Genomic DNA, 25,070 nt, shown 5'->3' with positions numbered 1-25,070 from the left:
GAAATAATTAAGTGCCTGGTCCTTTACTCCATTTTGAGATTGCTTGTTCTTTGCTTTGTTTGAAGTTTGAAGTTTTATAAGTCATATGTACAGCTCGTGGCTGGGGTATGTGGGGTCCTTGATGATGCTGTGGGCCATCCTCAGGCACCGTTTCGGGTTGATGAAGGCTGTTGGATGGAAAAGTTAGCCACAATAAAGCTGTGGGCAGGGTCACTTCTAAACCAATGTACAGTATTTACTGACATTTACAGCATGCACCTGTGTGTTTACTATGCTGTGTGTTCGGCACTTCCTATCCAGTAAGGGCCCAGTGTTGGGCTGGGAGCTAATCTGAGCTCTAATCCAGTATTAGCTTGCTTGGCCCGCACACCTCTCTGCTTGTGCACGTTTTCCTCCAGTAATGTATTCAGCAGGCAGAGGTGGTGGCACTCTGTTATCCATCTCTCCCCCCCTCCCTCCCTCCCTCTCTTCTCTCCCACTCTCTGGGTGATGAATAACACCTATCATAGTGCAGCGTCTAATTATTCTCCATTAATCAGAGAGGAATGGGAGCTGACGCACACCACAGCCTCCACCCCAACCCAGCCTCCCTGCCGCTGCCTCGGCATGAGCTGGCTTTCAAACCCACCCACCCATCACCCAAGCTATCCAGCCAGCCATCCAGTCACTGAGACAACCAGGCAGCTAGACAGGCAGGAAGCTAATGTGCTGCTGGTGTCACCATGGCAACGGTCAGAGTGACGGAGGGCATGGAGTTTGTGTAAACAGGCGGATGGAGGAAGGTGTCAGGATGCTTGGTTACGGCTCAGAGCTTTGCTCCGCTGTTCCGTCCATATGTTGTGGGGATTGCAATGTGTGTGTGAGTGATGGGGGGGGGGGGTCTGGGTACTTACTCTGCCAGGTCCTCAAGACTCCGGTACACGTCATCCTCATTCAGAGCAGTGTCCTCCGAAGGAAAAGGCCTAAAACACACACACAATAGGAGAAAGAGAGAAATAGTTAGCCGGTGGACAGGACTTACAGTTACCGTATTTTCCGCACTATAAGGCGCACCAGAGTATAAGCCGCAGCAGCTAAATTGAATGATGTGTACATATATAAGCCGCACTGGACTATAAGCCGCAGGTGTTTTAATGTTTAATTACCATATGAAAGCTTTTTTTGACTTTTTGCATTGAGACAGTTCTTCCCGCTGGCGTCTCCAACGTCTCACCATTGACTCATTGATGCCAAGGCTACGTGCAGCAGCTCTATTTCCTTCTTTTACAGCCAGATTGACTGCCTTTAACTTAAAAGCTGCATCATATGCATTTCTACGTTTGTTTTCCATAATGAGGGTTTGTGCATGAAAACTTCCTTTGCACAAACTGTCTCGCTCTCGTAATGTCTGTCTGTCTTGCTCTCGTTCTGTCTCTCGTACCACTCTCGGTTCCACTTTTACTTTTGCGCGCTACCTGTCTCACTCTTTTCCGGCCTCCAGCTTTTCCTGCTGGAGCCCGCCGCTTAAAGGTGGGGGGCGCGGACCGGTCATAGAGCCCATAGAGTTAAAGTTGGTGGACTGTAACCTGTAAAATCCATAGATGGCCGTTAGCTGTAAAAATCCATAGATTAGCCGCACCGTTATATAAGCCGCAGGGTCAAAAAATGGGAAAAAAAGGCGCGGCTTATAGTCCGAAAATTACGGTATATATGGTAACAGCAGGGGATGAGTGTCAATCAGTCAAGTTGTCAATCTCACTCCATCATCATCATCTCACTATAATACAACAGGTAATTTATTAACACTATATCTCAATGGAATAGCCTTTCAGGGACATGTCAAACAGTACCTGCAAGGACACCTGGAATAAACTAACCAATGTACCATTGAAATGGGATGTCATATGAGATGCACTTGAACCCATAAAGTATGACTCGAACCCCTAAGATTGAGCCATTTTCCACGTCCTCTTTTATCCTCCTTAGTGGGTAGAACACTCCTGGGGAGGTTAGAATGTTCAAATGGGTATGAGGATACCTAGTCAGTTGCACAACTGAATGCATTCAACCGAAATGTGACTTCCTCATTTAACCCAACCCCTCTGAATCAGAGAGGTGCGCAGAGCTGCTTTAATCGACGTCATCGGCCCGCACGGAGCAGTTGTTGGGGGTTAAACTACCTTGCAAAAGGACAGAACAGCAGATTTTTCCACCTTGCCGTCTCAGGGATTCGAAACAGCAACCTTTTGGTTATTGGCCCAACGCTCTTAACCAGATGACTAATCAATTAGCCACTTAAAGAGGTGGATTTCTCCTTAAACTTTTTCTCCTGCGATCTCATCAAAATGCTTCATCTGGAACATTAAGAGAGGCTAAAGGTGCCGGGGGTTGGAAAAAGTATATTGGGTCAATTAAACGATGATTGGAGAATCAAGAATACCAAATTGTTTACTCAGAACGTGCTACATGTGTTGAGTTGTTTGCATGCTGCATCTGTGTGTGCTTTGAGCAAGATGCATTCATTTCATATGGATGATAGCTTATGAAATGCTTGAAACGCTAACATAATGCTAAATGTCTGAATGCTAGCATGTCATGAACCATCTCTGAATATGTACCATTAATCTATGGGGGCAGTTAGAACCACATGTTACTATGTGTGGGTGATGCGTGGGTAATGTAGTCTTTTCTGTTGTGTGATAATGTGGCCTCCACAAGCACTCAATCTTTCATCATGTTTTCCAGTTTACAAATTGCACAACAAAGTGGTATTTATATATAAGTTCTGGCCCCGCCATGCACAAATGGGGCAGTATTCTGTTTTGGATGACTTGCTGGCACCATGCCATGTTTCAGCTGTGACGCTATTTTAGTCGTTGCAGCGTATTGACCTTGGTTTACATCTGTTTTTACATTTTAGTAATTTAGCAGACGCTCTTATGCAGAGCGACTTACAGTAGCGAGTGCATACATTTTCATACTTGTCCCCCGTGGGAATCAAACCCACAACCCTGGCGTTGCAAGCACCATACTCTACTAACTGAGCTACACGGGACTGTAGGTCACACAGCCATTGACCACACACATACACGTACGTGCACACACAAACACACACACACAAACACGTGCACACACAAACACACACACATTCATCCATATACAGTAGAAAGTCTGTCACACACACAAGGTTACAATCACTCTAAATCACACCCGACACTCACGTTCTCCATAGAAACATGGAGTGAGAGAAAGTGAAAGGCAGAGTGAGAGAATGGTGACAGGCACCAGAGGAGCCAAGGTCCCATCCATCCATCGGTGTGTGTGTGTGAGTGGTAGGACACCATGAGGTCCTGTACTGTATGTCCTGCTGATGGCCACTCCCCACAGAGCAGCCTGCTGGCCCGGACATACAGACCCCCACCTCACAGCTGATTACATCAACACAGGGCAACTTGAGGTAAAAATAGAGAGGGAGAGGAGGGGGGAGAGAGGGCGAGAGAGAGAGAGAGAGAGAGAGAGAGAGAGAGAGAGAGAGGGAGAGAGAGAGAGAGAGAGAGAGAGAGAGAGAGAGAGAGAGAGAGAGAGAGAGAGAGAGAGAGAGAGAGAGAGAGAGAGAGAGAGAGAGAACCTGGGGCTTAGTCTGAGTGGGTGGGAGATAATCAGATGGATTCACTGACTGAACCCTGACAGTCACAGCTGCATCTCCTATTACTTCTCCACAAGCAAGACGCTGATATTTGTTCAACCCTAATAATTCACCTAGATGCATCCACTGTAACTATCAACACAGACAATTGGCAGTGCATTACCATGTTCTGTTTATCGGTTATTTAGTTGTGGCGATAGCAGCACTAGTACAGGCACTAAGTAAACACCTGTTGGTTTACTTCATTAAATTCAAGACATCTGCCGTCTATTCTCACGCATCTTATCTAACTTCATTTGTGATTTCCAGTTAATCGAATCATTCTGTCACTTGGACTCACAGCTATGGAACCCCAGGAGGGAGCTTAACTCAATCAGTCAATTCAATAACCAGATGGCCAATCAAACCACATCCCTGTGTTTTCATCTCAAATAAACAATACCATTGATGCTGTCTTGATTCCCCAGGCTGGTGAGAACTCCAAGACCTTCCAACTTCCAACTGGCACAAAATCATATCTCCTGTATCTATGTTTAGCTGAATACACCAAATTCAATGCACGGTAGCGGATTGTTTACAAAACAATCAATCAGGATATGTTTTTACTTGTGTTTTTTCTATCGTGTGTTTATGATGTGGTGTTGAAGTGTGACACCAGTGATTAGCGTCAGTGTAGTGAGAGCAGAGCAGTGTGTGTGTGTGCCTGTGTTCGTGTGTGTGGTCACTATGAGGGACTAGTGTGTCACGCTAAGATCAGGTTAAGGAACACAACGCATCACAGAGCTCTGCTGGCTGGCCTGGCAAAGGTCACCTCGCCACCCCTCGCGCTGCCTTACTCACTCTCTCTTTTCCACCCTCTTTCTTTTCAATAATTTCTCTCTATCACTCTCTCACTTTCAGCATCTCTTTCTCTCTCTACCTCTTTCTCAACCTCTCTCTCCCCCTCCCTCTCCCTGTTTCAGGGTTCAGAGCTAATCAGGCTGTAGCGGGTATGGGCGTCTATTTCCAGACTACCATTGAATGCCTATGAACTATTTCAGTATGCAGCTCCCATTGACTCCCTCGTCGTGTCAATTAACTCGGTATGAGTTTAAGTTAAAGTGCTTATTCGATGCACAGAGACATTCCTGTGGTAAAGTCCCCTGTAGCTCAGTTGGTAGAGCATGGCGCTTGCAACGCCAGGGTTGTGGGTTTGTTTCCCACGGGGGGCCAGTATGAAAATGTATGCACTCACTAACTGTAAGTCGCTCTGGATAAGAGCGTCTGCTAAATGACTAAAATGTAAAAAAAATTGTAAAGGTAATCAATGGCAGACGTGTGGAGGACAGAGCAGCTGTATGCCAACCCCATTGAACCGCTATCGCAAATAACTATGAGGGAGTAACTATGCGGTTGTTAGGTGTGAGTAGTGCAGTAACATCCAGCAGGTCCCAATGGCCCAAAGCAGAGATCAATAGCTATGTGGAGCTGAGGCAGTACATTCCATCAGGCCCCATCCTGTGCTTGTCCACCCAGCAACTCTGATAAACGTCCCTTTGAGTTTCTCTTCATTTAGCGTTGCATGTCTGACTCATTCCCATTCCAACACTTTTGGCTTGCGGATGTTGGGGAGTGGGTGTAACAGTGAATGAATGTGTTTGTGTACATTATGTGTGATTATAAACTGGGTCGTTCGAGCCCTGAATGCTGATTGGCTGAAAGCCGTGGTATATGTGACCATATACCACCGGTATGACAAAACATTTATTTTTACTGCTGTAATTACGTTTGTAACCAGTTTATAATAGCAATAAGGGACATCGGGGGTTTGTGGTATATGGCCAATATACCACGGCTAAGGGCTGTATCCAGGCACTCCACGTTGCATCATGTGGATACCACACCCCCTCGGGCCTTATTGCTTAATTCTATGTGTTATGTGAGTAATCTCTGTCCAGTGTGCAATCTTTTACACCACATACACATATAGCATTAATAAGGGGTGTGCATCATGGGTGAATGCATGTATAATATATGCATTATGTGTGGGATGTGTAATGTATGTGAGTGACTAACGAGTCTTATATCACACACTGTCGTGAGTGGGAATGAGCATTCCTAATGCCCCAGGCTGGGATGAAGGAGAGAGGGATGAGGAGATGATGGGAAGAGAGAGAGCATCATTCCTGACACTTCTCCGCCTGCAGTCTCTCTCCTGCTGTGTTTCAGCCTCTGTGTCTGCCGCTCTCCTTCTCACTGTGGAGCTCTGCTCTCACGCACCCTATAGCACTCTGACCCACTGAGAACAAGGCACACACACACGACACACACACACACACACACACACACACACACACACACACACAGTCTAATGGAGTAATGGCTTGTGGTATAAGGGGGAAATCAGGACATAAAATGACGTGTTAGTAGGATTACTGTGAGCTAAAAAAGAGGTGGCTTTGGGTTAGCTGAGGACAGATATCATGAGGAGAAAGGAGGAGCATTTCACTATCAGGAGAAAGGATAGTGACAGATCAAGGTCCTGCTATGAGTTTTATAATGCCATAAGAGCTCACAGTCCATAGATGAGGAACAGGATGTAATGACAGAAGGCCTTTATTCCTAACCTATATTGTGTCTATTCATCACTTTTTGATTGATTGATACCATTTTCATGGATTTCTCATGGAGACAGGGCTTGGACAGTTAGTGTTCCAGAAGTGTGGAGCGTGTCTGGGTGTGCAAGGAGGAGTGGTGAGGCTTTCAGTAAAGCTGGGGCTCAGGGCAGACAGTGACAGAGACACACAGGCCTGTCTTTTGGCTCTTTCTTGACAACAGGCATCACAGAGCCAATCAATGGGCTTCAACAGCAAGTCAATGAACAATTATCCCCAGATTAAACACACAGGGAGGGACAGAGAGGGAGGAACAGAGAGAGGGAACGGGGGGGATTTAACTGCTGAGTGTCTCTGGGATGAGTCTGAGTCTAATGACAGGGGGCATGGTGGTGAGATTGAAGAGGACTGACAGGTCTCTGTAATATTACAGGGGCAGAGGGGCCTCCGTCACCTTTACCCCAGGCAGTACGGGAAGGACACGGGGGGATCAAGAGTGTGGTGGGTGTTTAACAACTGATATGGACTGCACTTTACTGTATGCCTGACCACTCTGCAAGGACGGACATATTAACATCATGCGCCCTAGATCATGCCCTCACCATGCGTTGGTCATGTGCCCCTTAGCAAGCTTCCTATGTTGGCGTGAGAGAGCGTCAGTGACGTAGTGGATGATTGAAAGAGATATCATTTCATGATCTGACTGCAAATGGTTCATGTACATGCCAGTGTGTTTTGGATTAAATTACATTTTCTAAACAACAACAAAATATACCCTCCTAACTAACTGTCCAGAGGCTTTTCAACTCACTGGTGGGGCTCTGGAGGGTAAATGGAACAAACAGACTGGGTTTTAGCTTTCTCTCACCACACTGCAGACCAGACAGAGGAAAACAGACCATAGGAGACAAGACAGCAGTGATTTAGCCACCTCTCAGGGTGTGTAGTGTTTATTAATGGGCCAGTCTCTGTGTTCCCTGGGATGGCATGGGGCCTAATGTGTGCGCTCCATCAACTCATTTCCCTGCCGGCCAGGATAAAACATCTTTATTTATTTGTGGAACCAGCTCGCAGCCCACTCACAGCCCACAGGGTGAACAGATTGAGCAAATAAAGAGAAATCAGAAAGTGGTTTCCCAGCGGCCAATAAACTAGAGTAAATTACATCCTTTGCTTTGATGTGATGCCGAGAAATATGAGGTAGAGTTTAGTGATGAGTTTAGTAATGTGATCTGAGCTATCTGACCCTGGACTTGTTTTTACATGTGGTTCTTTCAGACCTGGTTATCAATAGAGGCAGTGGTATTGATAGGAGTAGGCCTAAATCAAATATATTACCAGAATAAGAAAACAGTGTCTGGTTGAGAGAAACATGTTCAATATTCCTCTTCTTCAAATAGACAGTGAAGGGTAGTGGGAGGAGAGGAGACATACAGTACCTCATCCCTTTGATCTGTACGATGCTGTGGTGGGAGATCCTGGACAGGGCTGAGATCACCTGGAACACACAGCATAGACAACGTTCAATGACAGGGTCATTGTCAAAAACACAGTCTATAACAGTCATCAACACAGTCATCAACACAGTCATCAACACAGTTAACAACAGTCATCAACACAGTTTACAACACATTCGTCAACACAGTTATCAACACAGTTATCAACACAGTCTATAACACAGTCTACAACACAGTCAGCAACACAGTCTACAACACAGTCATCAACACAGTCAGCAACACAGTCTACAACACAGTTAACAACACAGTCATCAACACAGTCATCAACACAGTCAGCAACACAGTCTACAACACAGTTAACAACACAGTCATCAACACAGTCTACAACACAGTTATCAACACAGTCATCAACACAGTCTACAACACAGTCTACAACACAGTCTACAACACAGCCTACAACCCAGTCAACAAACCAGTCAACATCTCATCAGGCCGGTCTGCTCTGCCTTAATGTGGTTAACACATGTTAAACTTATGAGCGAGCATAGCGATGTCGTGTTTCTTAGCAACATCGTCATGCGCAGCCACACACGGGATTGTGTGTAAGCATAATGCAGGCCACCATGTTAATGATGACATCCAGAGACAAATGCCCCCGCACAGTCACAGACGTGTTCCACTTTACTCAGATCAGACACCCCCCCCCCCCCCCCATATCCCCTCTCCCACCTCATTCCCTCTTTCTCCTCACCCCCTCCTCTTCCACTCAGTCAGAACCTCGTTCACCCTCTCCCTCCCTCTATCTATCTCGTGCTTGCTCTCCCTCACTCTCTCCCTCCCTCTCTCCCCTCTGGTGAAACCGGCGTGGTGTAACAAGGTTAAATGCGAGCCTGATTTAATGTTGGTCATGAGTCACATGTGAGTGGGCTTATGGGTGGCTGTTTGGGGGGCTTACAGATGGCGTGCTGGAGACTCCTCCAATGCTAATACAGGTATATGATGGAGCCTGTCCCCCTCCCCTCCTAACTGCCAAAATGCTGCCTCCACGCCTCATTACGCACTCCTGGGAGTGTGCTTCCATCGCCATGGTGCTAGCTGTCCCCTTGCCAGAGACAGAGGAAACAGTTATCCCTTTGTCTCTCTCTCTCTCTCGCTCTCTCTCTCTCTATTCCCCCCCCTCTCTCTCTCTCTCTCTCTCTCTCTCTCTCTCTCTCTCTCTCTCTCTCTCTCTCTCTCTCTCTCTCTCTCTCTCTCTCCCTTTCTCTCTCTCAATTCAATTCAATTCAATTCAATTTAAGGGCTTTATTGGCATGGGAAACGTATGTTAACATTGCCAAAGCAAGTGAAGTAGATAGTAAACAAAAGTGAAATAAACAATAAATATTAACAGTAAACATTACACTCAGAAGTTCCAAAAGAATAAATACATTTCAAATGTCATATTATGTATATACAGTTGAAGTCGGAAGTTTACTTACACTTAGGTTGGAGTCATTAAAACTCGTTTTTCAACCACTCCACAAATGTTTTGTTAACAAACTATAGTTTTGGCAAGTCGGTTAGGACATCTACTTTGTGCATGACACAAGAAAAACCCATTCTCATCGACAGGGCTGTAGTGGAACAGGTTGAGAGCTTCAAGTTCCTTGGTGTCCACATCACCAACGAACTATCATGGTCTAAACACACCAAGACAGTCGTGAAGAGGGCACGACAAAGCCTATTCCCCCTCAGGAGACTGAAAAGATTGGGCATGGGTCCTCAGATCCTCAAAAAGTTATACAGCTGCACCATCGAAAGCATCCTGACTGGTTGCATCACCGCCTGGTATGGCAACTGCTCGGCCTCCGACCGCAAGGCACTACAGAGGGTAGTGCATACGGCCCAGTACATCACTTGGGCCAAGCTTCCTGCCATCCAGGACCTCTATACCAGGCGGTGTCAGAGGAAGGCCCTCAAAATTTTCAAAGACTCCAGCCACCCTAGTCATAGGCTGTTCTCTCTGCTACCGCACGGCAAGCGGTATCGGAGCACCAAGTCTAGGTCCAAAAGGCTTCTCAACAGCTTCTACCCCCAAGCCATAAGACTCCTGAACAGGTAATCATGGCTACTACTTGCACTGCCCCCCCACCCCATCTTATTACGCTGCTGCTACTCTGTTAATTATTTATGCATGGTCACTTTAACTCTACCCACATGTACATATTACCTCAACTACCTCAACTAGCCAGTGCCCCCGCACATTTGACTCTGCACCGGTACCCCCCTGTATATTGCCTCCCTACTGTTATTTTACTTTACTTCTGCTATTTTTTTCTCAACACTTTTTTGTTGTTGTTGTTGGTTAAGGGCTGTAAGTAAGCATTTCACGGTAATGTCTACACCTGTTGTATTCGGCAAATAACATTTGATTTGATTTGATTAGAAGACCTCAGAAAGAAAATTGTAGACCTCCACACGTCTGGTTCATCCTTGGGAGCAATTTCCAAACGCCTGAAGGTACCACGTTCATCTGTACAAACAATAGTACGCAAGTATAAACACCATGGGACCACGCAGCCGTCATACTGCTCAGGAAGGAGACGCGTTCTGTCTCCTAGAGATGAACGTACTTTGGTGCGAAAAGTGCAAATAAATTCCAGAAAAACAGCAAAGGATCTTGTGAAGATGCTGGAGGAAACAGGTACAAAAGTATCTATATCCACAGTAAAACGAGTCCTATATCGACATAACCTGAAAGGCCGCTCAGCAAGGAAGAAGCCACTGCTCCAAAACCGCCATAAAAAAGCCAGACTACGGTTTGCAACTGCACATGGGGACAAAGATCGTACTTTTTGGAGAAATGTCCGCTGGTCTGATGAAACAAAAATAGAACTGTTTGGCCATAATGACCATTGTTATGTTTGGAGGAAAAAGGGGGATGCTTGCAAGCCGAAGAACACCATCCCAACCGTGAAGCACGGGGGTGGCAGCATCATGCTGTGGGGGTGCTTTGCTGCAGGAGGGACTGGTGCACTTCACAAAATAGATGGCATCATGAGGAAGGAAAATTATGTGGATATATTGAAGCAACATCTCAAGACATCAGTCAGGAAGTTAAAGCTTGGTCGCAAATGGGTCTTCCAAATGGACAATGACCCCAAGCATACTTCCAAAGTTGTGGCAAAATGGCTTAAGGACAACAAAGTAAAGGTATTGGAGTGGCCATCACAAAGACCTGACCTCAATCCTATAGAAAATGTGTGGGCAGAACTGAAAAAGTGTGTGCGAGCAAGGAGGCCTACAAACCTGACTCAGTTACACCAGCTCTGTCAGGAGGAATGGGCCAAAATTCACCCAACTTATTGTGGGAAGCTTGTGGAAGGCTACCCGAAATGTTTGACCCAAGTTAAACAATTTAAAGGCAATGCTCCCAAATACTAATTGAGTGTATGTAAACTTCTGACCCACTAGGAATGTGATGAAAGAAATAAAAGCTGAAATAAATAATTCTCTCTACTATTATTCTGGCATTTCACATTCTTAAAATAAAGTGGTGATCCTAACTGACCTAAGACAGTGAATTTTTACTAGGATTAAATGACAGGAATTGTGAAAAACTGAGTTTAAATGTATTTGGCTAAGGTGTATGTAAACTTCTGACTTGTACTGTATACAGTGTTGTAACAATGTGCAAATAGTTAAAGTACAAATGGGAAAATAAATAAACATAAATATGGGTTGTATTTACAATGGTGTTTGTTCTTCACTGGTTGACCTTTTCTTGTGGCAACAGGTCACAAAATCTTGCTGCTGTTTATTTTTATTGATTTTATTTATTTCACCTTTATTTAACCAGGTAAGCCAGTTGAGAACAAGTTCTCATTTACAACTGCGACCTGGCCAAGATAAAGCAAAGCAGTGCGATAAAAACAACAACAACACAGAATTACATATGGGATAAACAAAACGTACAGTCAATAACAAAATAGAAAATCTATATACAGTGTGTGGAAATGTAGTAGGTTATGGAGGTAAGGCAATAAATAGGCCATAGTGCAAAATAATTCAGATTTAGTATTAACACTGGAGTGATAGATGTGCAGAAGATTATGTGCAAATAGAGATACTGGGGTGCAAATTAGCAAAATAAATAACAATATGGGGATGAGGTAGTTGGGTGGGCTGATTACAGATGGGCTGTGTACAGGTGCAGTGATCGGTAAGCTGATCTGACAACTGATGCTTAAAGTTAATGAGGGAGATAAGAGTCTCCAGCTTCAGAGATTTTTGCAGTTCGTTCCAGTCATTGGCAGCAGAGAACTGGAAGGAATGGCGGCCAAAGGAGGTGTTGGTTTTGGGGATGAAAAGTGAGATATACCTGCTGGAGCGCATACTACGGGTGGGTGTTGCTATGGTGACCAATGAGCTAAGATAAGGCGGGGATTTGCCTAGCAGTGATTTATAGATGACCTGGAGCCAGTGGGTTTGGCGACGAATATGTAGTGAGGGCCAGCCAACGAGAGCGTACAGGTCACAATGGTGGGTAGTATATGGGGCTTTGGTGACAAAACGGATGGCACTGTGATAGAATGTGATGGCACACTGTGGTTTTTCACCCAGTAGATAAGGGAGTTTATCAAAATTGGGTTTGTTTTCAAATTCTTTGTGGATCTCTGTAATCTGGGGGAACAATGTGTCTCCAATGTGGTCATACATTTGGCAGGAGGTTAGAAAGTGCAGCTCAGTTTCCACCTCATTTTGTGGGCAGTGTGCACATAGCCTGTCTTCTCTTGAGAGCCAGGTCTGCCTACGGCGGCCTTACTCAATAGCAAGGCTATGCTCACTGAGTCTGTACATAGTCAAAGCTTTCCTTAAGTTTGGGTCAGTCACAGTGGTCAGGTATTCTGCCACTGTGTACTCTCTGTTTAGTGTGTAACTTCAATAGGAGTCTAGGGTGAAGGTGTGTAACTTCAATGGGAGTCTAGGGTGAAGTTGTGTAACTTCAATAGGAGTCTAGGGTGAAGGTGTGTAACTTCAATGGGAGTCTAGGGTGAAGGTGTGTAACTTCAATGGGAGTCTAGGGTGAAGGTGTGTAACTTCAATGGGAGCCTAGGGTGAAGGTGTATAACTTCAATACGAGTCTAGGGTGAAGTTGTGTAACTTCAATAGGAGTCTAGGGTGAAGGTGTGTAACTTCAATAGGAGTCTAGGGTGAAGGGTGTGTAACTTCAATGGGAGTCTAGATTGAAGGTGTGTAACTTCAATGGGAGCCTAGGGTGAAGGTGTGTAACTTCAATGGGAGCCTAGGGTGCTTTACAAACTGGTGGAGCTCAGGCTAAGAGCTAGTGTGAAGAGGGTTAGGACATAGATTCAGTCTGAGGAGCATGGAGTGGCTCATCCACTCAGAGGAATGAATACCTGACCGATATCCTTCTGTGTGGCTCAAGTTGCACTCATGGTAAGCCATACACTACGGTGATGAGTGGTGGTTATGGCTGCTCCATTGTGCCTTACAGTACATGAATATCCATAGGCCGCATCTCTCAGCCTTTTTAAAACAATCTCTAGGGGTTGGGTCAGTGTGGCCAGTCTGAATGCTGAAGTGTTTTTTTTTTTGTGTGGCTAAAGACTGATGTAATGAGTAGACATGGCTTGCTGCCTGTAACATAGGCTATACCCTTTTACACAGACGCTTACCAGGCACTCATCATAATGCACTTAGACTGAGACTGGAAATCTAAATGAAAATGGCTGCTGTGGAGAATAGTGAATGAGATGAGTTTTGTCCCATCATTTGGTTATGCCCTTAATGAAGGGTGCTTTGTCATTCAAGCTACATCCATTGTGCCATTGGTTGGCACGCTTCCAAAGCGAGGTGAGCTAAATGTGAGAACCAGATTCTCTAAATCCCCCTCTTCATATTTAGCTCATGTCTTTACATCTGACTTTGTATATTTTATGCTTTACCCCCCCAGTTCTGTCTCTCACTACCGCTGTGCCCCTTCATCGTTCTACCTGCCCCCTGCCTCCTGCATCTCTCTTTCTCACTCTCCTCACTGTCTAACACCCCCTCTCCCTCCCTCTACCCTCCCACTTCCTGAAGCAGTCAAAGGCTCTCTCGCTCTGTTTCCACATGATTGATTTCTCTCTCATCTCAGGGAGCCCCAACTCTGGGCGGAACAGAGCAGATAATAAAGCTTCACTCACCCAGAGTCGGCAAAATATGAAAATAAATAATCTGCAAAATATGAAAAGGAATCATCAGGATTTATTGGCAATAACGCTCTCTCTTCCTATCCTACCTCCCCCATACCACATCCCCACCCCCAGCCCCACAATTAGCCCCACCACCCTCAGCCTTACCACCAGCCCCTCAGCCTTACTCCCATCAGTCTTCCCTCAGCCTCTGTCCTACAGTAGGGAGGAGGCTGCCAAGCCAGGAGAGAGTAATTGGGGATCCATGGCAGGACCAGCATCCCTTGTGCTTCCTGAAGTACAGCATGACACACGTATGCAATGTTTACACATCATTTGTTTAGAGCGGAGGGGGTGGAGGGGAGTGGGGTGGGAAGGGGCATGCATTTGTATAGACAGATCAGCTATGAAACGCGCTGGAGTGTTTGCAAATACATGTCACGGTCCATTTCTGAGACAGGCACACATGTGGCCACAGCTGGAAATCCCATGTGACCAGCCTCAACCAATCAGGGACTCGGGGGACATGGCAACCTTTTAACCAGACGTGGGTTAATTTGCAAGGTCATCCATTGTCTGTCAAATACAATATGGTGTAGTATGCTATCGACAGTGGGAGAGAGGGGTGGTGATTTGATTAGGAAAGGAAAGATGTCTCAATATGCTATTGACAGGTCACTGTGTGCACACACCACAACAGCCAATTAGATTTATTCATGACACATCACCTCACACCACCAATCAATGTACTGGATGTACTGGACGCACACCAATAGTCAAATTAATTCATAGGACATCTCACCACCATCCATTTTACACCCCTCTCTCATGCACCACATGCATACATGCATGGGTACAGATGCACGCTCACACACACATCACCCCCCTGGTGTGATATTTATGAAGCATTCACACCCCTTTGTAACAGCAGCACAGTTGTGCCCATCATCATGCCAGAGACAGCAGAGGACAGGAGAGGAGAGGAGTGGAGAGAGGGCCTAGTAAAGACAAGAGGAGAGGAGAGGAGAGGAGAGGAGAGGAGAGGAGAGGAGAGGAGAGGAGAGGAGAGGAGAGGAGAGGAGAGGAGAGGAGAGGAGAGGAGAGGAGAGGAGAGGAGAGGAGAGGGAGGAGGGAGAGGGAGAGGAGGAGAGAGGATAGGAGAGAGGGCCTATTAAAGAGGAGAGGAGAGAACAGATCGCAGTGTGGGAGCCATGGTCCTCTGCTCCCTGACATCATCAATAATGGACGGCCCAGCCCCAGCCCTGTATGTGATTGTCCCAGAGCCTGGGGGTCAGCAGGAGGAGTACTCATCACTTATGGAGCTGTAGACTCCCAGGTCCCAGCTCAGCAGGTAGCTTAGTGGTTAAGAGCGTTGTGCCAGTAACGGAAAGGTCGTTAGTTCTAATCCCCGAGCCGACTAGGTGAAAAATCTGTCAATGTGCCCTTGAGCAAGGCACTTAACCCTAATTGCTCCTGTTAGTCGCTCTGGATAAGAGCGTCTGCTAAATGACTAAAAAATCCAGCTCAAATCTAAATGTATTTGTCACATGATTCGTAAACAACAGGTGTAGACTAACAGTGAAATACTTACTTACGGGTCCTAGTTTTATTGACCACTCCACACATTTCTTCTTAACAAACTATAGTTTTGGCAAGTCGGTTAGGACATTTACTTTGTGCATGACACAAGCAATTTTTCCAACAATTGTTTACAGACATATTATTTCACTTATAATTCACTGTATCACAATTCCAGTGGGTCAGAAGTTTGGGTCAGTAAGTTGACTGTGCCTTTAAACAGCTTGGAAAATTACAGAAAATGATGTCATGGCTTTAGAAGCTTCTGATAAGCTAATTGACATCATTTGAGTCAATTGGAGGTGTACCTGTGGATGTATCTCAAGGCCTACCTTCAAACTTAGTGCCTCTTTGCTTGACATCATGGGAAAATCAAAAGAAATCAGCCAAGACCTCAGAAAATAAATTGTAGACCTCCACAAGTCTGGTTCATCCTTGGGAGCAATTTCCAAACGCCTGAAGGTACCACATTCATCTGTACAAACAATAGTATGCAAGTATAAACACCATGGGACCACGCAGCTGTCATACCGCTCAGGAAGGAGACGCGTTCTGTCTCCTAGAGATGAACGTACTTTGGTGCGAAAAGTGCAAATCAATCCCAGAACAACAACAAAGGACCTTGTGAAGATGCTGGAGAAAACAGGTACAAAAGTATCTATAGCCGCAGTAAAACGAGTCCTATATCGACATAACCTGAAAGGCCGCTCAGCAAGGAACAAGCCACTGCTCCAAAACCGCCATAAAAAAGCCAGACTACGGTTTGCATCTGCACATGGGGACAAAGATCATACTTTTTGGAGAAATGTCCTCTGGTCTGATGAAACAAAAACTGAACTGCTTGGCCATAATGACCATCGTTATGTTTGGAGGAAAAAAGGGGGACTTGCAAGCTGAAGAACACCATCCCAACCGTGAAGCACGGGGGTGGCAGCATCATGCTGTGGGGTGCTTTGCTGCAGGAGGGACTGGTGCACTTCACAAAATAGATGGCATCATGAGGAAGGAAAATTGTGTGGATATATTAAAGCAACATCTCAGTCAGGAAGTTAAAGCTTGGTCGCAAATGGGTCTTCCAAATGGACAATGACCCCAAGCATACTTCCAAAGTTGTGGCAAAATGGCTTAAGGACATCAAAGTCAAGGTATTGGAGTGGCCATCACAAAGCCCTGACCTCAATCCTATAGAAAATGTGTGGGCAGAACTGAAAAAGCGTGTGCGAGCAAGGAGGCCTACAAACCTGACTCAGTTACACCAGCTCTGTCAGGAGGAATGGGCCAAAATTCACCCAACTTATTGTGGGAAGCTTGTGGAAGGCTACCCGAAACGTTTGACCCAAGTTAAATAATTTAAAGGCAATGCTACCAAATACTAATTGAGTGTATGTAAACTTCTGACCCACTGGGAATGTGATGAAAGGAATAAAAGCTGAAATAAATAATTCTCTCTACACTTATTCTGACATTTCACATTATTAAAATAAAGTGGTGATCCTAACTGAGCTAAAACAGGGTTTTAGTAGGATTAAATGTCAGGAATTGTGAGAAACTGAGTTTAAATGTATTTGGCTAAGGTGTATGTAAACTTCCGACTTCAACTGTATGTACATATAGGTAGGGATAAAGTGACTAGGCAACAGGATAGATAATAGACAGTAGCAGCAACGTATGTGGTGAGTGTGAAAGTGTGTGTGTGTGTGTGTGTGTGTGTGTGTGTGTGTGTGTGTGTGTGTGTGTGTGTGTATGTGTGTGTGTTGTGTGTCAGTGTAAGTATGTGTGATTATGGGGGATTTCACCAGGCCTGTTCCAAATCCCGCTTCAGCCTTCACTCAATCAGTCAACTACAACATGGCCTATTAACCTATTAGGCAGAAAGCCCATGAAAATATAGTTTCTATACATTTGAACGTTTCTTATGGTAGATAATCATGCAATTACAGCTTAAGCCTATCAATGAGGTTTACAGGTTTTTCTGCCCGTGTTACTTTGTAATGACATAAGAAATAGCCTACACTGTTACCTCATCACATGACTGAAACTCAAACTGTCTGCTTTATAAGGGGCCTTAAAACCTATCTGATCTGGACCTGTGCTATGCTTCAATGGAAAGGCCACGGTGGCTAATATGTGCAAATTACCCTGCATAGATCTTTCTGGCCTTTTAGGGGCCCACCAATGTGCTGCCGTCATGCCCATGACCTGTCCCATTTCACACTGAACCTGAGCTACAGGACCAGCTCGCTCATGTGTGACTCCCCATGGTGTATTAATGTGTTACACACACATGTACACACACACACACACACACACACACACACACACACACACACACACACACACACACACACACACACACAGAGAGAGATCAATAGTGAAATAGCCTGGGAGGCTGGTTGCCGGGCAGTAATGGTCAGTGAGACAGGTGCTCCCAGTGAGGGAGATTAGGTCAAATTGAGTCAACATAACAGGGTCAGGGTCAGGGGAGAGGTAGATAGCCCAGCAACCAAGGAAGCATAAACTGTTTCTCTGTCCTTGGAGACATGCACCAGCCCTATGTATACCATGCCACAGTGGCTATGTAGTAAAGCGGACCAATAATTGACCAATCCGAACTCATCTCTCGGCATGTCCAGCCCATCCATTATCTCAGCCAATCATGAATAGCAGGAAGGTTCCTGTATTTTTCCATGGCTAAACCAACTAGGCTCGTAATTTAACAATTTCATTCGTATTTACAGATGGCATACAAGCTTGTTATTAAGGAACATGAAAGTTCACATGTTCCAGAAGGCATTTCTGGCCAAAAACATATTTTGATTAAAATAATTACAATAAAATAAAAATCGAATGCTACTCCTTTGAAGTAGTGACGTGTGACAATACGCCTAGTTTCTTGAAATGGGTCACAATTGTGCATTTGAGCTGAGAGTGATTCAGCCAATACCATGATACTGTTCACAACAGTAGTGCTGCCAATATAATCCCAGCGATACAGTTCAAGCGTATCCTCCATCTGAATGTGAAGCATACAGTATCAAGGTAGTAGACAAAGTTCCCATACAACCTTGAAGTCATACAGCAGCAGATCTATTGCTGGTGCAAGTGTGTGTGATTAACTAGTGTGTTTGTGTGTGTGTGTGTGTGTGTGTGTATATATATATATATATATATGAGTCAGTATGACCGTGTGTGATTGTGTGTAATTGCTTGCCTGCCATTTTACCCACCTGCTCCTGAAAAGCCTATTCCCAGAACAACATCCATTCATGCTGATACACAACTGATGAGCTTGAACATCCCTGAGAGGATTGCATCACTGGGTAGATAATAAGTACTACATAACTGTCACGGTTTCGGCCGAGGCTGCTCCTCCTCCTTGCTCGGGCAGGCTTCGGCGGTCGTCGTCCCCGGAGTACTAGCTATCACCGTTTGATGTTTTCGATGTTTGTTTGGTTTTGTCTTTTGTGTACACCTGTTTCCTTTTTGGTTGATTATGTCTCCTATAAGTTCCTCGTTTTGTTAGTCATGTGTTGTGTGTTATTGTGCGCCTGTCTACTGGTGCGGCTCGTCATTTGTGATTTTGTATATTCCGGTCGTCGCACTGTATGGTTTCGTGCGCCTTGGATTATTTGTGTTTTGCGCATTGTTGCGCATAGTCCGCCTCCTACGTTGTTGAGGCCAGAGTCTGTTTATTTTTGTGTGTTCAGTAAAGTCGGTTGGACTTAGCTTCTGTGTCCTGCGTGTGACTCCTCCACCACATCCACATCAGCCAGTTCTGACAATAACTTTCCCTCTCCTCCCCTTCTCAGCTCTCCCTATGCCAGCAGTCTGTTTGCGTTCTTACCAAACCAATGGGTGCTGTGACAATTTCACGCAGCATTCAGAAGAGTTGCATGTTGCCATTGACAGAATGGGATAAAAGCGTGGCAAACAGAAGCCTAACCCCCCCGAGGGTCAAACACAGCCAAGTGAATAACCACCCCTCCACCCCATTCCCTCTCTCCTCTCCTCCTACTAATCCCTTCTTTTCATGTCCAGCGACGAGAGGCCTGTCCAGACCAGAAGGAAGACATTGCGTGCAAGACGGGCAGCAGCGGACCCATCTCCTCTCCTTTCCTTCGTTTAGAGACATCAATGGGTAATGCCTTGGGATCCAGACGTTCAAACTAAACAGCTCTTCAGGAGCAGAATCACAGCTGACACACAACAACACAAGACATAGAGGAGAGGAGAGGAGTAACCTTTCCTTTGTGTTAGATACTTTAAGCTACTGCCTTCAACACAAACACTGACGCTGTGCATTGCTTAATCACAAAGCTCAACCAACGTAACTGCCATAGACACTGTGAGAGAAAAAACGGACAAAAAAATTGACTGCGTGCAAGCTGTGTGTAGCATTTTGAAAGTGCAGAGCGAGAGAAGAAAGTGGTCATTTAATTCACCCGCAGGGCACATTTCCATTTGAAAATCATTACCCGGGTCTTATCAGATGGAGAGAGAGAGAGAGAGAGAGAGAGAGAGAGAGAGAGAGAGAGAGAGAGAGAGAGAGAGAGAGAGAGAGAGAGAGAGAGAGAGAGAGAGAGAGAGAGAGAGAGAGAGTGAGAGAGCTCCTGTGGTCTTAGCTCCAGGTCTATATGTCTGTATGTCTCACTGCAGTTGGGAGGGACAGCCAGTGAGCAGACTGTAATGTACTAACAGTGGTACTCCTCAAAGCTCCTACATGCCTCTTTAAGGCTCTTAACTAAAACACCATATGTTTCAAAAGCATATCACTGACAAAATGATACACCTCATGTCAAGTCGGGGGGCGGCAGGTAGCTTAGTGGGTAAGAGCGTTGTGCCAGTAACCGAAAGGTCGCTGGTTCTAATCCCCAAGCCGACTAGGTGAAAAATCTAATTGCTCCTGTAAGTCGCTCTGGATAAGAGCGTCTGCTAAATGACTAAAATGTAAAAATGTAAAGTCAGAGCAGGTGTTTGGAAGAAAAGTTTAGCAATAGAAGAGAAACACTGCACAGGTTTTTTATGGAAAGTATGACTGTATTACTTATTGTGTCCCATGCAGATTGTGTGTTTGGTATTTGAATGCTTGAGGCTTCCCATCGTGTGAAAAAACTCTTAGGCGGCTCGCCCAAGGATTTCAATGGCATAAAAATCCTTGCATTCTATGATGGCACTTGTCAATAGCAATGAGTGTTCCGTGTCATGCCATGTAAAGTCAGCTATCACAATCAACACAAAGCAACTGCATCCAACGCCTTCAGGGGCTATAAGGTCTACTGTATAGTGGTACTATGTGTAGTGGCACATTACTGAAGATCTGAGATGAGAATGCAAGTTCCTCTCTAGAGAGAGAGACAGAGGTTTGAACTGAACAGAAAGATCCAAACAGGGAGGTGGAAAGTGACATGACAACACCCTCTCTTCTTCCCAAAGAACAGGATGATCACTGGCCAAAATCAACCAGGAAGAAGCTCTGTTTATTTCCTCTCCTAACTAAATGTTCTATCCTCTTCATCCTGTCATTCTCCTCTGGTTGCTTGGCAGATGTTAGGTGTATCCTGAGGTAATGGTGGAGCTGTAGAACATAGCGTTCAACTCCACATGTAATGTGTGTCTTATTTGTCTCTGCTGGTTATTTGCAGAGGCAGTTCTGTACAGGTGGACACAGAGACAGAACAGTGCTTCAGCTGGGATTACAACAGCAAACAGCTGCTGTCTGAGCCAAGTCATTAGTTCCTGAGAGATAGATGGTCTCCTTGGAGGGAGCTAGTCCTAGAAGACCAGGAAATATATAGACAGTGCAAGGAAAGGTTACTAAATGTAAGATAGGGACCTTCTAGCAGTCGTAAGGACAAAGATTCAGCAGGAGGCAGGCAGGTAGAGGTTCAATAGCTGGTTGGTTATTTAGATGCCCAGAGCAATAGATTGAGTGAACCACACATTTGTACTTTGTTGGAAAGAACTCTGTAGCTTCTTTCTTGCTTTATTCAAATGCATTTACTTAATGAGGACAATGAAGCATGGCAAGTGATAATTGTGAAAATGCGAGTGAGAGAAAGAGAGAGAGAGATAATACAAACTATGTCTGAGACTCCTTTCCTCTGTCCATCTCTGTCTGTCACACAGTAGCAGACTGTTGTCCATATGGTGAGCCCTGACACAAAGCAGGCATGATGCGAGGGCTGGAGCGAAGGCTTGTTTGGGAGAGCAGCACGCCCCTGTGATAAGGCATCCAGCCATGGGTGAGGAGTGAGGGGGATTGTCCTGCTACTCTCTGAGTGCTAGGAATGATGATGCTAATTCCTCCACACAGCCCTTATCTGAAAGGGGCACCTGAGTCTGCCAGGAGGAGCATGGGCAAAGACAGACAGACAGACAGACAGAGACACATTCACACACAGCAAACAAACACACAGATAGATGTCTAGCACATGACGTACCATCAGAGACTGGGAAAGTGAATGTGATAAGGCTGCTGCGTAATCCCAGCATCCTGTCGGGGGTTAGGGGGTGCGCCCGTATCCCTCTGCTAGAGGAGATAAAGCAGGGGGAGAGGGGAACCCTTCACCAATACTGCCTCCCTCTCTCCCTCCTTCTTGACTTCTAGACAGCAGACGTCCCAGAGCACACTAGTGTGTCTGACCAAAAAAATGGATTGTTTGCCCTTTCTTGTCCCATCCACAGTGCATCAGTTGGAGAGATAAAGAGACTGAGAGATGGAACAGAGGGATGGAAGAGAGGAAGCCCCTCACCAGGGAGCGATCCTTTCCTTCCAACTGGCTGGGTTGAGTGGAATGATATAGATGTTGTCTCTCGCTTCCTTTCACCTCCATACAGATTCCCTCACTCATTCTAACAAGAATGATATAAAGCAGAGGGTATCTATTTCTGCTGAGAGACACGTTAGGTTGGAGGTATTCCTCAACAGTGCAGTGAAGAGTAAGCTAGACACGTGGCCTGGAGGATGAAAGAGGATTTAAAACATGCCTGCATGTCATAACATGAGCTACTAAATTGGATTACTTGGAGCACTTGGTTTAAAATGAAATGATTACCCTACCTTGTTTTCATTGACAATCTACGTAACAAGACATTTTTGTCTTAAGGAATTCTTCACTTTATATAGAACTACTGCTGCATTGTTAGTGTTAACAGCAGTTCATCTTAAATATTTTCAAGGGAACTTCAGGAGAGAGAGAGAGAGAGAGAGAGAGCGAGAGAGAGAGAGAGAGAGAGAGAGAGAGAGAGAGAGAGAGAGAGAGAGAGAGAGAGAGAGAGAGAGAGAGAGAGAGAGAGAGAGAGAGAGAGAGAGAGAGAGAGAGAGAGAGAGAGAGAGAGAGAGAGAGAGAGAGAGAGAGAGAGAGAGAGAGAGAATGTTTCTACAGCAGCTGTGAGGGTGACAGCAGAACAAAGGGGTTCCATTAGGACCCTGTCCCCTACTGTTAGGATCCTGTCCCCTACTGTTAGGATCCTGTCCCCTACTGTTAGGATCCTGCCCCCTACTGTTAGGACCCTGTCCCCTACTGTTAGGACCCTGTCCCCCTACTGTTAGGACTGCCCCTACTGTTAGGATCCTGTCCCCTCCTGTTAGGATCCTGTCCCCTACTGTTAGGACCCTGTCCCCTACTGTTAGGATCCTGTCCCCTACTGATAGGATCCTGTCCCAGTACTGTCCCCTCCTGTTAGGACCCTGTCACCTACTGTTAGGATCCTGTCCCCTACTGTTAGGACCCTGTCCCCTACTGTTAGGATCCTGTCCCCTACTGTTAGGATCCTGTCCCCTACTGTTAGGATCCTGTCCCCTACTGTTAGGATCCTGTCCCCTACTGTTAGGGACCCTGTCCCCTACTGTTAGGATCCTGTCCCCTACTGTTAGGACCTGTCCCCTACTGTTAGGATCCTGTCCCCTACTGTTAGGATCCTGTCACCTACTGTTAGGATCCTGTCCCCTACTGTTAGGATCCTGTCCCCTACTGTTAGGATCCTGTCCCAGTACTGTCCCCTCCTGTTAGGATCCTGTCCCCTACTGTTAGGACCCTGTCCCCTACTGTTAGGACCCTGTCCCCTACTGTTAGGATCCTGTCCCCTACTGTTAGGATCCTGTCCCCTACTGTTAGGATCCTGTCCCCTACTGTTAGGATCCTGTCCCCTACTGTTAGGACCCTGTCCCCTACTGTTAGGACCCTGTCCCCTACTGTTAGGACCCTGTCCCCTACTGTTAGGATCCTGTCCCCTACTGTTAGGATCCTGCCCCCTACTGTTAGGATCCTGTCCCCTACTGTTAGGATCCTGTCCCCTACTGTTAGGATCCTGTCCCCTACTGTTAGGATCCTGTCCCCTGTTAGGATCCTGTCCCCTACTGTTAGGACCCTGTCCCCTACTGTTAGGATCCTGTCCCCTACTGTTAGGATCCTGTCCCCTCCTGTTAGGACCCTGCCCCCTACTGTTAGGATCCTGTCCCCTACTGTTAGGATCCTGTCCCCTACTGTTAGGATCCTGTCCCCTACTGTTAGGATCCTGTCCCCTATGTGATCTGTCCTCTGTCCCCTACTGTTAGGACCCTGTCACCTACTGTTAGGATCCTGTCCCCTACTGTTAGGACCCTGTCCCCTACTGATAGGATCCTGTCCCCTCTGTAGGATCCTGTCCCCTACTGTTAGGACCCTGTCCCCTACTGTTAGGATCCTGTCCCCTACTGTTAGGATCCTGTCCCCTACTGTTAGGACCCTGGCCCCTACTGTTAGGACCCTGTCCCCTACTGTTAGGATCCTGTCCCCTACTGTTAGGATCCTGTCCCCTACTGTTAGGATCCTGTCCCCTACTGTTAGGATCCTGTCCCCTACTGTTAGGATCCTGTCCCCTACTGTTAGGACCCTGTCCCCTACTGTTAGGATCCTGTCCACTACTGTTAGCACCATGTCCCCTACTGTTAGGATCCTGTCCCCAACTGTTAGGATCCTGTCCACTACTGTTAGGATCCTGTCCCAGTACTGTCCCCTACTGTTAGGATCCTGTCCCCTACTGTTAGGACCCTGTCCCCTACTGTTAGGATCCTGTCCCCTACTGTTAGGACCCTGTCCCCTACTGTTAGGATCCTGTCCCCTCCTGTTAGGATCCTGTCCCCTACTGTTAGGATCCTGTCCCCTCCTGTTAGGATCCTGTCCCCTACTGTTAGGATCCTGTCCCCTCCTGTTAGGACCCTGTCCCAGTACTGTCCCCTCCTGTTAGGACCCTGTCACCTACTGTTAGGACCCTGTCACCTACTGTTAGGATCCTGGGCCCAGATTGACAAAACCTTCTTAAGAAGAAATGTCTTCTTAACTGCCATTTTTTCCTTAACTATAGACATATGAAGAAAGGTAAGCAAAGATGCTATTCCTCAAAAAGGTTATTGGAAATGTTATTGTGTTATTTCTTATGTTTCTCCTTAAGCAAAAAGTTTAGAAAAAAAAAAAAAAAAAAATAATTGATTCTTGAAAATAAAGTTATTTAATTTGTTATTGGAAATGTTCTTAATTCCAAGATAGCTAAACCCAATTGTCTTATAGTCATGGTAGTGAGAGAATAAGCTCATGAAAGCAATTGAACATGTTTAATTCACTCACAGACTTCATCTGAAAGTTTCAGTATTGATTATTTT

The 25,070-nt window shown here is 45.8% G+C and overlaps 1 protein-coding gene across 10 annotated transcripts in view; it reads right to left on the bottom strand.

Annotated features, from left to right (window-relative positions):
- LOC121541727 (guanine nucleotide exchange factor VAV2) overlaps positions 1-25,070 on the bottom strand; it is a 234,649-nt gene that overhangs the window by 53,402 nt on the left and 156,177 nt on the right. For all 10 annotated transcript variants that reach the window (XM_041850987.2, XM_041850989.2, XM_041850993.2 and 7 more), the window contains exons 3-4: positions 7,659-7,717; positions 894-962 (exon numbers count right to left, since the gene is read on the bottom strand). In XM_041850987.2, coding sequence (XP_041706921.1) covers positions 894-962; positions 7,659-7,717 — 128 coding nt within the window. The remainder of the gene's footprint in view (positions 1-893; positions 963-7,658; positions 7,718-25,070) is intronic.

This window comes from Coregonus clupeaformis, chromosome 27, assembly GCF_020615455.1.
Source record: "Coregonus clupeaformis isolate EN_2021a chromosome 27, ASM2061545v1, whole genome shotgun sequence".
NCBI classification, from domain to species: domain Eukaryota; kingdom Metazoa; phylum Chordata; class Actinopteri; order Salmoniformes; family Salmonidae; genus Coregonus; species Coregonus clupeaformis.
Note: the sequence above shows the minus strand (reverse complement) of the source record. Positions and strands in the feature narration are given on the sequence as shown.